This window comes from Tenrec ecaudatus, chromosome 8 (genome assembly GCF_050624435.1).
Source record: "Tenrec ecaudatus isolate mTenEca1 chromosome 8, mTenEca1.hap1, whole genome shotgun sequence".
Taxonomy (NCBI): domain Eukaryota; kingdom Metazoa; phylum Chordata; class Mammalia; order Afrosoricida; family Tenrecidae; genus Tenrec; species Tenrec ecaudatus.
In genome coordinates, this window is record NC_134537.1 from 159,556,622 (window position 1) to 159,569,914 (window position 13,293).

General features: G+C 49.3%; 1 protein-coding gene across 1 annotated transcript in view; it reads right to left on the reverse strand.

Annotated features, from left to right (window-relative positions):
* TRIB2 (tribbles pseudokinase 2) overlaps positions 1-11,153 on the reverse strand; it is a 30,622-nt gene extending 19,469 nt beyond the window's left edge. The window contains exons 1-2 of the mRNA XM_075557093.1: positions 9,427-11,153; positions 4,378-4,670 (exon numbers count right to left, since the gene is read on the reverse strand). Of these exons, the coding sequence (XP_075413208.1) occupies positions 4,378-4,670; positions 9,427-9,696 (563 nt within the window). The 5' untranslated portion in view covers positions 9,697-11,153. The remainder of the gene's footprint in view (positions 1-4,377; positions 4,671-9,426) is intronic.
* Between the last annotated feature and the right edge of the window lie 2,140 nt (positions 11,154-13,293).

The window sequence follows — 13,293 nt, forward strand, 5'->3', positions numbered from 1 at the left end:
AGTGAGATCACCATGCGTACCACCCAAGGACTTCTAAAAGGCACATACTGGCCTTCCAACCCAATCTATAATAGCTTTTAGTCACCAGACCTCCTACTTTGCTGACCTTTTCTACCTGGTGGGGATGAGAATGCCCAAGGCCATCGTGTGCGTAAAGTCTTTCGGACAGTTCTCAGAGTTGAAGCTCTCAGAGAGTTACGAATATAAACGAATTGCCTCCACTCTTAAAAGCATATTCTTTAATAAAATAGGGGGGGGCTTGAAAACTGATTCTATAATCAGTCAGCAGGCAAAGCAAGCAGGGTCCCATCAGTAGAATGCAATGAGTTCATGGAAGAACCCTGAGTCCAGGCGCCCAAGTAGAGCTTGCCATGTGTTTGCATTGGCAACTTCCATTCACACGGCCTGTAACAAATTCATCTTGCAAGTCTGGGCTCCAAAATCACTTCTACAGAGTCCAGCCTTTCTCCATTCTTCACAACCTGGCCCGCAGGACCCACGCTCCCACTCCTGGTCTTCCTCAGGCATGCAGCTGTTGTTGCTAGGTGCTGTTGGCTCCATTGCAACTGCTAGTGATGCTAGGGACAGCAGAACCAGTGTCTGGTTCCATCCACTGCCGAGAACTTGCATTTCTAGCCCAGATACACGCAAGCAGAATCTATAGTTCCATAAGAACCCCCTTGCGGTCATGATAAAAAGTAGTGTCCCCCTAATTAACCCATCTCCTCTCCTAAACGCCTCTATGAGGGGATCTTATACAATTGATGTATGTATATGTATGGATGGTGATAAGAGTTGTATGAGTCCCTAATAAAATGTAAAAATAGAAAAGAGGAGAAAAAAATGATTAGGGCAAAGACTGTACAGATGTGCTTTATACAACTGATGTATGTATATGTATGAACTGCGATAAGAATTGTATGAGCCCCTAATAAATTGTTAAAATTAAAAAAAAAAGAATATTAAAGAAAAAAAAAGTAGTGTCTCCTTCTATGTAGTGGGGGAGGAAGGGGAAGTTCTCAGTACAGGGGTCAAACCAGTTCAGAGCCCTGACCCAAATGAAATACTACCAAATCCTGGACCCTTCTCACGAGCATTTTTGTTGGCATCCATTGTTGCAGCCGAGACACGAGTCCACTTCCTTGAAGGTCTTCCACATTCTCATTGGTTTTCTACTCTACCAAGAATAATGTCTTCCACCAAAGACTGTCCTTCTTGCTGAGATGTCCACAGGAAGGCTCCTTGACTCAAAGGAGCCTCTGGCTGTCCTTATTCCAAGACAGATGTATACTCATTCTTCTGTCCGCCCATGGGTTATTCAATATTCGTCATAGGCGACATAGCTCAAAGGAATGGATTCTTCTTCGGTCTTTCTTATTCAATGCCCCCTTTTCACATGCATACAAGGCAAGTGACTTGGGCCAGCTGAACCTTGATCCTGAATTTCATATCTTTGCTTTTTAATGCTTCCAAGAAGGTCTTTTGCAGATGACCTGCCTAATACAGTATGCAAAGGACTTCAACTATTTCCTGAAAAATAAAATGTGGAGTTAAAAGATAGTGGAACTTACCCATGAACAAATTCTTTGAAGTGTCCATGGATGTCCTTTCAGTCCCTTGCTGTTGTTTCCAGGGGTGCGGATTGTGGGTCCAAGGATGATTAAATCCTTGACAACTTTAATTATTTTCCCCATTTATCCCAATGTCACTTACTGGTTCGTCGTGAGGTCTTTGGTTTTCCTTATGTTGAAGGAGCACGGACTGAAGACTGCAGTCTTACCTTCATCGCTGAATCGCTGAATGCGCTCGGTCCTCTTCCCCTTCGCCAAGCAGGCCATGTCAATTGCATATTACACACTGTGTTAATGACTCTTCCTCTAATCCCGACCACGCCTTCTTCTTCGTATCATCCAGCCTCTGAGACTTTCCCCGGGATACAGATGATGTAAGTATGGTGAAGGGATACAACCCTGGCACACATCTATCTTCCCTCCTGTTAAGCCATGCAGTAATCCTTGGTTCTGTTCAAAGAACTGCCTCTTGGTCTATGTACACATTCTATGCAAGGCGAAGGAAGGGCTCTGCGGTTTCCATTCTTCACAATGGTTTCCAGAGTCTGCTTTGATCTATGCATCGTGCCTTTGCACAGTCGATAAAAACGCACATGAACATGTCCCTAGTACTCTCTGCTTTCGGCCAAGTTGCATCTACACCGACACCGATATTGACACCTACTGTTGCGCATCCTCTTTCAAATTCAGTTTGAATTTTTGGCAGTTCCCGTTAGATGTTTACTGGTGCAACCATTTTTAAAATTACTTCCAGCAAAAGCTTGCCTGTGTTTGCTACTAATGATAGTGTTCAATAATTTCTCCCGCTGTGTTGCAGCTCCTTTCTCTTGGATGGGCACTGATAGGAAATGCAGTCATTTGGCTATGAAGCTATTTTCAAACTTCTTTTCTCCAGGGTTTCATTGATTTATTGAAGCACCTCCACTGGTAGCCCATCAATTCCCGGAGCCTTGTTTTCACCAAGGTCTTCAGTGTAGTCCGGACTTCGTTCTTGATCAGATGCAACCGCCTGAAATAGTTGAGCAGAACCAAGTCTTTCTGGCAGAGTGACTCTGTGTATTCCTTCCATTGTCCCTTAATGGTTCCTCATCGTTGGACATTTTGCCCCTGACATGACAACTCAAGGTTTAACTTTTTCTTCAGTTTTCTAAGTTGGACAAATGCTAACCATGCTGCTCACCTTTGGCTTTCGGACCCCAAGGTCTCTGCACATTTCATTATACTTGACCTTCTCCAGCTTCCCTTGGAATATTCTGTTCCACTCTTTAATCCTTCGTCATGCTTTTTGTTTGTTTGCTTGTTTTGCTTTTATTTATTTATTTCTATTAACTGGGATTTACTACATATACCATATCACTTCCTCCTTCAGTCACATCAAGTAATATTATACAATCGCTACCACAATGTTTCCAAACTGTCTTTTTCTACATACGCAGTAATTTTTGAGTAAAACGTCACTTATTATAGTCACTTTATCACTGCACATTCAAGAGCAAGTTTCAGAGTTTGTTCTGACCTGCACTTTTTTCTTTCTTATCTTTTTAATGACACTTGGCGTTCTTCATTCACGATGTCCTTGATGGCATTCTACAACTCACTCATCTCCTGTTTTGCTCCCTGCTGGTCAATACAGCATTCAAATGGTCTCTAAATTCAGGGGTGACATATGCTAAGTCAGGTTTGGGCTCTAAAGGACTTGTTTCCTTTAAGAGAGCCAGCACATACCTTTATTTATAACCTTTCATTCTTTCTTTCTCAGATCAATTGACTATATAATTCACATTAATAATCAGAGTACTGAGGATGGTGATGAAGATATGATGTAGGCCTAAGAAACGTACATCAAGATAGTGAATGGAGAAAAGATGGATTTTAAATATCTGATTCTAGACCCCAAGTGTTCCGAATGGAGACTTTTCTGAGACTCCTGAGTTATTAACATTGAAAACGTTACGTGGTTTTGCAGCCACCCACGGGGTTCTGAACACCCAATCATAGATCACCTCATTTACTGCCTAACACTACCCTGGCACCTGTCTCTGGGAAGGTGAAATAGCAACTTTAGAGGGGATGGTGCAAAACTTTACAAAGGGGCTTCAAACATTCCGATATTTTCCCTCTCTTTGTCCTCCCAATTTTTCTGATTTTTCCTCTCCCCTGGTCTGAGCCCTCATGGCATGGTGAGTTTGGTTGTTGCGCTGCTAAGCACAAGGTCAGCAGTTCAAAACCACCAGCCCCTCCATGGGTGACAGACGAGTCTTGCTATGGCCTTAAAGCAATCACAGGCTCAGATCCCCCAGCGGCAGTTCTACTCTGTCCTCCCCGGTCGCGGGCGTCAGAACTGAGTTGACAGCAGGGAGTGGAGAGGTTCTAATTTCCTTTGGGAATAGGTTGCCTTTTCGATGTGAATGGGTCAAGATTAGTGTAGAATGTGTCCTAAATCCAACTCTTTTGAGAAAGAAGATCGAACAAACAGAGGAAAGAAGCAGACTTGGGGAAGTGAGATGCCAAGCCAAGTGAGACTGGAGACAAGGACCTTCCTCCAGAGAGAGAGAAAGAGACAGAGAGACAGAGAGAGAGAGAGCCTTCCCTTGGCTGCTTCCTGAATTTAAACTTAAGAGCCTCTCCAACTGTGAGAGAATCCATTTCTGCTTGTGAAAGTCACCCACTTGTAGAATGCCCCTTCTTGCGGAATGACACAGCTAACACAGCTAAGACACATCCAGAAGACAGACAATAGAGGTCATTCCAGTCTCTGTCCAACCGACCACACTCAGCCCCGGGTCTGACCGTCAGTGAGCCTTACCTTCCTTCGTCCTTGAAGATGAACTTCCGCAGCTTGAGGTCCCTCAGCACCAGGCCCCCGTCGTGGCAGTGGGCCACCGCTGAGGCGATCTGATAGAACAGTCTGGCCGCCTCCTCCTCTCTCAGCTTCTTACAGGTGCGCACGAAGGAATGCATGTCCCCATAGCTCCGCTCAAAGAACACATAGGCTTTGGTCTCCCCCAGGATAATTTCGGTAATTTGGTTGATGTTGCTGTGGGCAGACAAGCAGAAGCACGGGGCCAGGGACTCCTGGTAGCAGCTGATATCAAACACCTAGGGTGGGATCAACAACAGAACCAGAAGTCAGAGGCATCTTGTACCCAACCCAATCACACACTCTTGACCCCTCCCCGTCAGCCAGGAACTTTAAGATGACAGAGGATGCTGTCCTTGAACCTATATCACCCTGGCCTGTCCTCTCAGCCCCATACAGGGCCTTCCACTTGCATCTCTCAGAGTCTATAAATCTTCATGTGTAAACAGGCGAATCATACCTGGTACACAGTAGTGGGGGAATTACAAGAGAAAGCTATGGTAAACGCACTTTGCAAAATGCAATGCACGGGGGCAAGGAGCTTTCTCATCATTCTCTGCAGCCCACAGGCTTCTGTTTACAGAAGTGGCCCAATCGGAAGTAAAGTGACCCACCTGCAGCAGCAGACAATTCTGACTTTCGAAAACAAAAACAAGCACAACATGTGCCACCAAAAAGCACTCTGCTGCACAGTTTCAACTTGTAGATCTAAGAAACTCTCTGACTCAGTAGCTTGACTGTAAAGATGTGGGCTCAGAGGGGAAGGGAACATGCCAAACTCTAGCACCCAGTGGCGAAGTGAGGAATAAGACATTCTGAAGATGAAAGCGCTCTCCCTCCCTCTCCCCTCCCTCCACAGATACAGAACTCAATGAGGCAGGCAGTTATGCAATGATTTTCTGTGAATCAAAAGTTGCCTGGGAAATGTTGCCTCGCTGTGAGGTTGTTAAGAAAGAAAAAAATCACCAATACCTTTCTTGAATCAGACCCAACGGGAATTAACACTGCTTGGAATTTTTGAGGCAGTGGGGGAAAGCTTCTAGCATTTCCAGACTTCCACAAATCAGGAATACAAATCCCTGGGTGGTTCTAATAGCTGCCTATGAATTTGGGCAGATGAATCTCTTCTGTGTGTGAAAGCGTGAGGGAAGGCATGGGGGTGATCGGTGGGAGGGCATCTCAGCCAGGGATGCTTGAACAATAGCCTAAATGTTACCAGTCCACCAGCATTCTGCCTCTTCGCATTTGTCATTGGTTAGGACATTCTTGCCTTTTGCAAGGTGGGGCGGGAGGGTGGTGAACTGCTGCTAGCCTCCGAATCACTGCATTTGAGACCCTCGCCCTGGCTCAGCCACCAGCAAGCTGGCAGTCTTAATCTTAGATCCGGCACTGAGGGTCACCGAAGGCCTTCCTCCCTCCTTCTCGCTCTTCGAAAAATGAAGAGATTGATTGAGAACACTGCTCGCTATTTCTGGGTTGAGATCCCTCTGGGGAGAATTTGATAAAAGTGGTGTGTCCCCATCCCCCTGCCCCCCACCCCCAAGTTGACAACGCCCATTCTCAAATTCATACATAAAAACTGGATCCGTTTTAAGGGTATTTGCAGGCCTTCAGAAACCTATTCGGGGACACAAGCTGGCATTTAAGAATCCACAAGTCCCTCCTAGTTTTAAAATATAACAAAATTTGTGAGTCAAACAGCAAAAACCTCAGGAGGGCTGGTGCTAACCCTGGGCGAGGAAGCAAAGTCACATTGTGAATGAACCATAATGAGGCATCTCAGGGAAGCGGCACAGCTGCCGCCACTAGAACCTAGAATTTAAGAATGAATACTTCAACATCTCCAGGGACCACAAATCACACCCTGATACTGTCAAAGGATGACCTAAGAGCAGTGACCTCAGAGGCCTGTTCAATTAGGAATCTGAAATGCCTGAGTCAACTTTAACACCCTGGCTGCAGGCAAAGACGCCAAGGCAAACCCCCAAGATTTCACAGAGATGAAGACAGGCTTTGCAGTGGTTCATGTAAACACTGCGCATTATATAACGAGGGTGCTGTGCTCTGAGGCACAGGGCTCCACGTCTGTCTCCAGTGCTCGCTTCAGGAGTTAAGATGATCCATTATGTATTCGGTTTCAAGTTGCATTGAAAATATAAATAAAAGGGGATGAAAAAATATTGTTCTTAGCACCTTTAAAGGATGATCCTGCCCTCCAGTCAGACGGGCATGGACTGTAAATAATAATAATAATACCTATTCATTGTAGCTGCAAAATGTAGCCACCCTTTGTAGAGCAGCCCAGATTCCAAGATGGTGGACCGAGGATGAAAAATAATGCGTGTCCTTTGAATGTTTCCTCACATGGGAAGGAGCAAAACTTTTAATAGTAGCTATATAACAGGCATTTATAGGCTTGGATTGGTATTGAAACCATTACCTTCAAATGAAAAAGCAGCCTGTTGGGGTAGTGCTAACTCCTTTTAAATGTTTAATTTTGGAGCCTGGGTTATGCAATGTGACAGTTCAGATAAGGCAGTTAAGATTAGCCCATCATTAATAACATTTGGGGGGGGGGAAAGAAAGTGCCCAATCCGCTAAGATAGTAATTATGTCAATCTGCATGGTAGCTAGCAGCAGTTCCATGAAAATTATACAGTTAACGCTCCCTAACAGCTCCCTTCCTTCCCTCGTCTGTGCAGCTAGCGCAGGCATTTGGAGTCTGTAGACAATAAATAGGGCTGATTATTTTGTTTCAATGGCACTGGAGCCTCCCTCTCTTCCAACAGAGCCCTGAAGAATTCTCTCTGCACACCTCTAGGGTAGGGGGTGGCATCTATATATTGGCTTGCTTTTTGCACACTTTCTTCTTGAGTCTTCAACACAGTGCTAGGAGGAGACATGAACTCTGATGGGAGGCATCCAAAGGACGCTGGTTCAATGTGGCGATTTCACCGAGCCCCGAAGTAAGCTAAGAGTTCAGTGTCTATGTCTCAGGGTCATTCCCAGAAGCAGCTTTCTAAAGCTCACTTGCAACTTCCTAGGCTATATGAATACAATGGTGCTGGCAAGAGAAGTCGCCCACAACACCCCTGGTTGAAAAAGGCAGGGACACAGAGCCTGCTATGCCTTAAAGGGATGACCTATGTCAAGCAGAACAATGATACAGCACTTAAATCCACTTGAAGCCACACAGTCATTGTGGAGGGGCTGACTCAATCTTTGCAAGAACCAAACCCATAAAAGCATCAAATACAGTTCTATGCCAGGGAGCCATCTGCAAACCACACTGAGGGCTGCCCAGAGGACACACATGTGGAAGAATCTGAAGGGATAAAGAAAGAGCAGGGGTCAGAGTCACCTCTGCTTTTAAACAAAGACATAAACTACAAACAAGATGCTCCTGCAGAATTTGGCTTGGTGAAAAAGCATCCCCCGTCTTTGAACATTATTCAAAGGCTACACCCAAGTTGAGCAAAGGGATGGAGTGGAACCACTCACTGCTGGATGCCTGTGCATATTTCATATTGGAGTGGCCGATCTGTGGAATTCATTCATTTCAAAGAATGACTCTCCTATTGTGCAACATTGCAGGACTTTTGAGAATTCGAGCCAGCTCTGAAAAGCCTACCGAATGTTGGTTACCCGGGGACAACTGCACTGGTTCTCAGTGACTTGGAGAGATGCAACATGCCAGGACAAGTAAAGGGCCATATTTGAAGAGACTCCCAATTTCTCCTTTGAGGTCTGAGTTGAAAAAAATCTCTAAAAGACTTGGAAGACCTCTGTGAAATCCAGTTTTTACAAAGACATATTCTAGTCCACAGTGAAATGAAAGCCAGTCCAGGATCCGTCTAGTGAAAGTGTGATGCATTATTTGTATGGAAACTGTGCAGAGCGCCCATTTCAATAACAGCATGAGTCCCCACTCCCCAGCCCCCCCCCCCAAGACAACAGTGAGCAAATTTAAAATTAAGTGACAAAGAATTATTGGTATGTGTCTAATTCCTGGGTAGCAGTATCTTCCATGACATTGTCATTATTTTTCCTGCGACTATCCCCCTCCTCATCGGCTTGTCTGGAGCCCCGCATGACTGCACACAAAGACTCCCTCTCACCCACTTACATACACACAGGAAACAGTCCACGCTCAGGGTCAAAGACAAAAAAGACAACCAGAAGTGCCCATCCCCATGCTGCCCCAAACCCCAAGGGGTCTTGAAATGCTAGCCTCCACAGGCAAAGGTGTGGGGGGGGAGGGCACCAGAAGGGGGAGGCGGCCGGCACAGAAGTCTCCCCATAGGAAGACACAGACAGGAAGAAAGACCGAAAGGAGTCACTATTTCCTCCAAGGAAAGGTGTGCCTGCGGCTTTGATTTTCACCTTCCTTTCACGGTTCTAGGCCAACCAAGCTTTTCATAAACTCCTTCCCCGCGCTGGGCCCCCTGGCTCCACCAGGAAGGACAGATACCTTTGTGTGTCCCTTTTAAAGGGCACCTTCGGAACAAAGGTTTAACACCTGCCCGCCGCTCAGAACAATGGCTCCGACTAGAATCAAGTCGCCCGTGTCTCAAAATTAGCTGGGAATTCCCCATGTCCGGGTCGGAAAGCGAGGAGACTAGAAAGAGGCAGAAAGCCCGTGGGCAGCAGGGCCCTGGTGGCGCGGCCCAGCAGGACGTGCAAGTGGGAGCCGCGTGTCCGTGGACCCCCGCACAGTCCTGCCGCCTCCCCTGCCCCGGGCTCTCCCCAAACGCCCCCGCTGCAAAGCGCCCCATTGTCTGAAACCGTCAGAAAACTTCGCAACTACTGGAACGGGAACCAACCAAGCAACATATATCCCTTTAGCCAGATCGCGGTTGATTATTCTGAGAATTTCCCTCCCCTTGGGCTGGAAGGCTGGGCGACCTCCAGGTCCCATCCGGACCCTCTTCAACGGGCCAGGGACCCTTTAAAAGGCGAACAAATAAACACACAAACAAGCCCGAAGCTCTTTACCTTGCACACCAACCTCTCGCCACTGTGCAGATGCACGGCGCGGAAAACGTGGTCTCCCTCCAGAGGTTCCATCAATAAGTATTTCCCGATGCAAGAAACGCAATGCGACAAGGTCGGAGTCTCAGGCGGGCTCGGGGAGCCAAGGTTCGGGCTGAAACTCTGGCTGGGCTCCGCGGACCTTATTGACGACAGCTCTTCGAAATCCTGGGTTTTGTTCCGCGATCTCCCATAGCGTGCTATTGTGATGGGGGTGGATCTGTGTATGTTCATGAGTGTGGGGATCACACACGACAAACAAACAAACAAACCCCAAAAAAAACCCCGCTGGCGAGATGAGTCGTCGCTGGGCGAGTGCGGCTGCAGGCGCCTCGGTGTCACGGATTTCAAAGAGGACGGGAGGGGAAGGGAGGGAAGAGGGTGGCGTGGAGAAGTAGTTGGGAGCCCCCAAACGGGCAGCGCTGGGCACCTTCTCTGCTGGGAACCGGGCTCCAGGGAGCACTGGGTGGGCCAGCGGCCGGCGTCCTTTTGTTACTGAAAAGCAGCCGGCGATTTGCAGATGCGCTGCACTTTTAGTTTCTCTCTCGGCCTCCCCGGTCCCCAGCGCCTATCTAGGCGAGTGAGCGAATGGCAAAGGTGGGGTGCTGCGGCGCTGGGTTTCCCGAGGGGACCCCACGCGGGCTCCGGATCGCGACCGGGGCGGAGAAGCCCCTACGGTAGTTTCTGCAGTCTGCGTCGAGTCCGCCGCGCGGCTCGATCGCGAGGCGTCAGACCCCAAACAAAAAGAAAAGGGAAAGGCAGGCGAGTCTCCCGGCTCGCGACGCACCGCACACGGAATCCGTGCTGCACCCCCTTTTTTGGTGGAACGGCAAGGGTGGGGGGCGTGGAAGCGGGGTGGGGGTGGTGGTGGAATGGCTGGAGAGGGCAGTTACCTACGTTTGAACTGTAGATGGCGTCGGAGTCTTCGCTAAGATCGCGAGCGCGCTCCAGAAATTAAACAAAACAAAACAAAAAAAATTACGAGGGAGCATTTAACTTGGAGCGGTCAGCGCTGCCAACAAAAGATTGCAAAAGCTGGGCATGGAGTTGAAGACCAGAGGGGGGCCGGCGCAGGTACCGCGACCGATGCCAAGGCTGGCCCGCCGCGCGATGGGTCAGCGAAAGCTCATGCCCGGGTCGCCTTCGCCGGACTCCCGCTCGCAGCCCGGGTCTCGGGAATAAAGCGAGAAAGGGGGTCTGGGACGGCGGCGGCAGCCCAGGGCTCTCCGATTCCCAGGCACCAGCTTCCTGGGGTCGTCCGGGCGTTCGTAGGTGATGAACCTCCGATCCGGCCAACTCGGGTCGTCTCTTCCCGGCTGTATCACTGGGTCTTGCCTTGGTTTAATTTCAACCACTCCTTCTTCCCCAAGCCGAACCCCTGATTTCTTTGCGGGATTTGGTTTACAGAAAATTGACAGCTTTTCCTCTGCTTCTCCGTTCCTCTCCCCTCCCCCCGGAGAGGTAAGAGAGGACTAGGTGTTTCCAAATGAAAGGGGAGCGCCGACGATCCCGGAGGCCGATCCCCTAGCTCAGCAAGCCGGCATCTCCCGGCGGCGAGGCGGTATTAATAGTTACTTACGTGGCCGGGGATCTCGGAGTGAGCGGGGCTGTGTGTGCGCGTGTGTGCGCGCGCGCGCCTCGCTCGCACTGAGACTCCCCATTCAATGTCACCGACACATCGCCCCGGCGCCTCCCGCCCCGGCGCCCCCTCCCCCTCGCCGCGCCCCGGACTGGCTCGGGCCGCCGCTGGCCCCGCCCCCGCCCCTCGGCCTGCGCCCCCTCCATTGAGCCCGGCTCCCATCAATCAGCCGCGCCGCTGCCAGTCCGCTGGCGGCTCCCTCGGCGCGCGGGCGGCGCGGCGGCTGCCACAGCCATTGCAGCTCCGGGCCCGAGGCGTCCGGCGCCGGCGGCGCAGCTCGCTCGCTGGGCCCAGGGCGAGGTAAACAAAGTGCCAGATCCTTCCGCGGCTGGAGACCCGGGGGGCTTTGTGCGGGAGCGCCTGGACCGCCGGGAGGGGGGCGGGTTGGAAACACCTCCTTCCGACCGAGCTGGTCCTAGTTTGGGGACCCCGCCAGCAGCGGCTGCGGGAAAGTTGCAGTGCAGCAACTACGGACTTATCTTTACGACCCCTCTCTCCAGCCCCCTATCCCCGCCCCGACGGTATAACTTCCCCAAGTGCATTTCTTCACCAGTCTACTTCATCTTCTTGTGACGCTGAGCTTTTGGGTTTTCACCAATGTGACAGGCATCCTGTGACCTCCTCTGCTCAGGTGCTGCCCTGGGGAGGAGTTGGGTCTTTCTTTGAGGAATGTGTGCGTTTGCATCATTCTCTCTCTCGGACACATTATTCGGATTGCAAGGGGAAAACGCACTGACTCCTAGTAGTAGTCAGTGTTTATTATGGCATGTAGACGGAGCCAGCTCACGTGTAATCAATCCCCAGTTCTGCCCCTCCGAAGCAGCTCCCTGCCAGAATGCTCTGCTTCACAAGGGCCGCTCTCCTGCCCGCCACGCGTGAACCGCAAATGCGCTCAATATTGAGAATAAGGGAGGGGCTGCAGTGTCACGCCTGAATCATTCTCCACTTCCTTGAGAAATTTCCAGACGGGTTGTTTGGATAGGAATGTGTGAGACAGGGGTATGGATTCAAGCATAGTGTTGGAACTCCAGCTGTAGCTCCTGTCTGGCCTAGTAAATTAAAAAAAAACAAAGCGGGTGTGGGGGAGGAGCGGCGTGTGGGTTGGGAGTGGGGAGGGGGGGAATCAAGAGATAGGGAACAGAACGAGAAATTTAGAAAATTCTTGAAGCGCCCTGAGCTCCTGCGCACATACATGCATATTTTCTAGTGGGGGGAGGACCAGGTGATACTATAATTAGGGTGCATATGATAGTGCATCACCCACAGTAGCTCTATTTATAGTTATTCTTTCGATAAGTCGACCTGAGTCACTAGTGATAAGGAACTCTCCCTGGAAGCTGTCCAGAGAGAGAGAGAGAGAGAGAGAGAGAGAGAACACTGACTGGACAGCGGGCTAATCTGGGGCACCACATTTGAAACGAAGGTTTAACAAAGTGGTCCCCTGCCTCCTGGCACCTTCTGCCCTGTACTTTTCCCCCACAAGCTTGCCTAGAAAGCGTGTTCCGCTAACCTAGGATCAGGGAGGCTGAGCAAAGTCAATCCAGCCTGGCACCAAGAAAGCACTCTGTGCCCTGTGCCTGCCTGAAGGACAAATGGAGCCAGTGTGTGCTGTTAATTCCCACAGAAGCTGACAACAATGCTTTTCTGATAAGGAGTGATTGGGAGAGTGTGTTCCAGCCCTGGGTGAGCCTCTAATTTCAAATGGAAATTGCACCAAGGAGTTGTTTGTTTTTTACTTCCTCTCTAGGGCTCTGCATCTTCATTTGTCGAATGAGAAGGGAAGCATCCACCCCTTTCTCTTCAGGTGATGACTGCTGAGTCTATTTGCGGTTCCAGGGAATCTGGGAAGGCTTATGGTTAAACCAGGCCCTTGTGCTGTGGGTTCTGGATCCAAGTATGAGCAAGACTGGGTTTCTGCCACCCAGGAGCTCAGACTCTAGTCCCGAAGATTACAATTTATGGAGACAAATACAAACAATGTAGCCACTCGAGTGTGTCGAAGACTAAGGAGGGACTTGCAGGCGGTTTTTCCTGAAGCGAGGTTGTCTTATGTGGAACTAATGGAGAAAATTCTCTTTATGGAACTTCCATGTGCCAGACATTGGATCTGGAGACACTGTGATTTAAAAAACAAATGTCTGTTTTCGTAGACCTTTCAAAACAAAATAGTCATCTGAGTCATAAAATAAAAT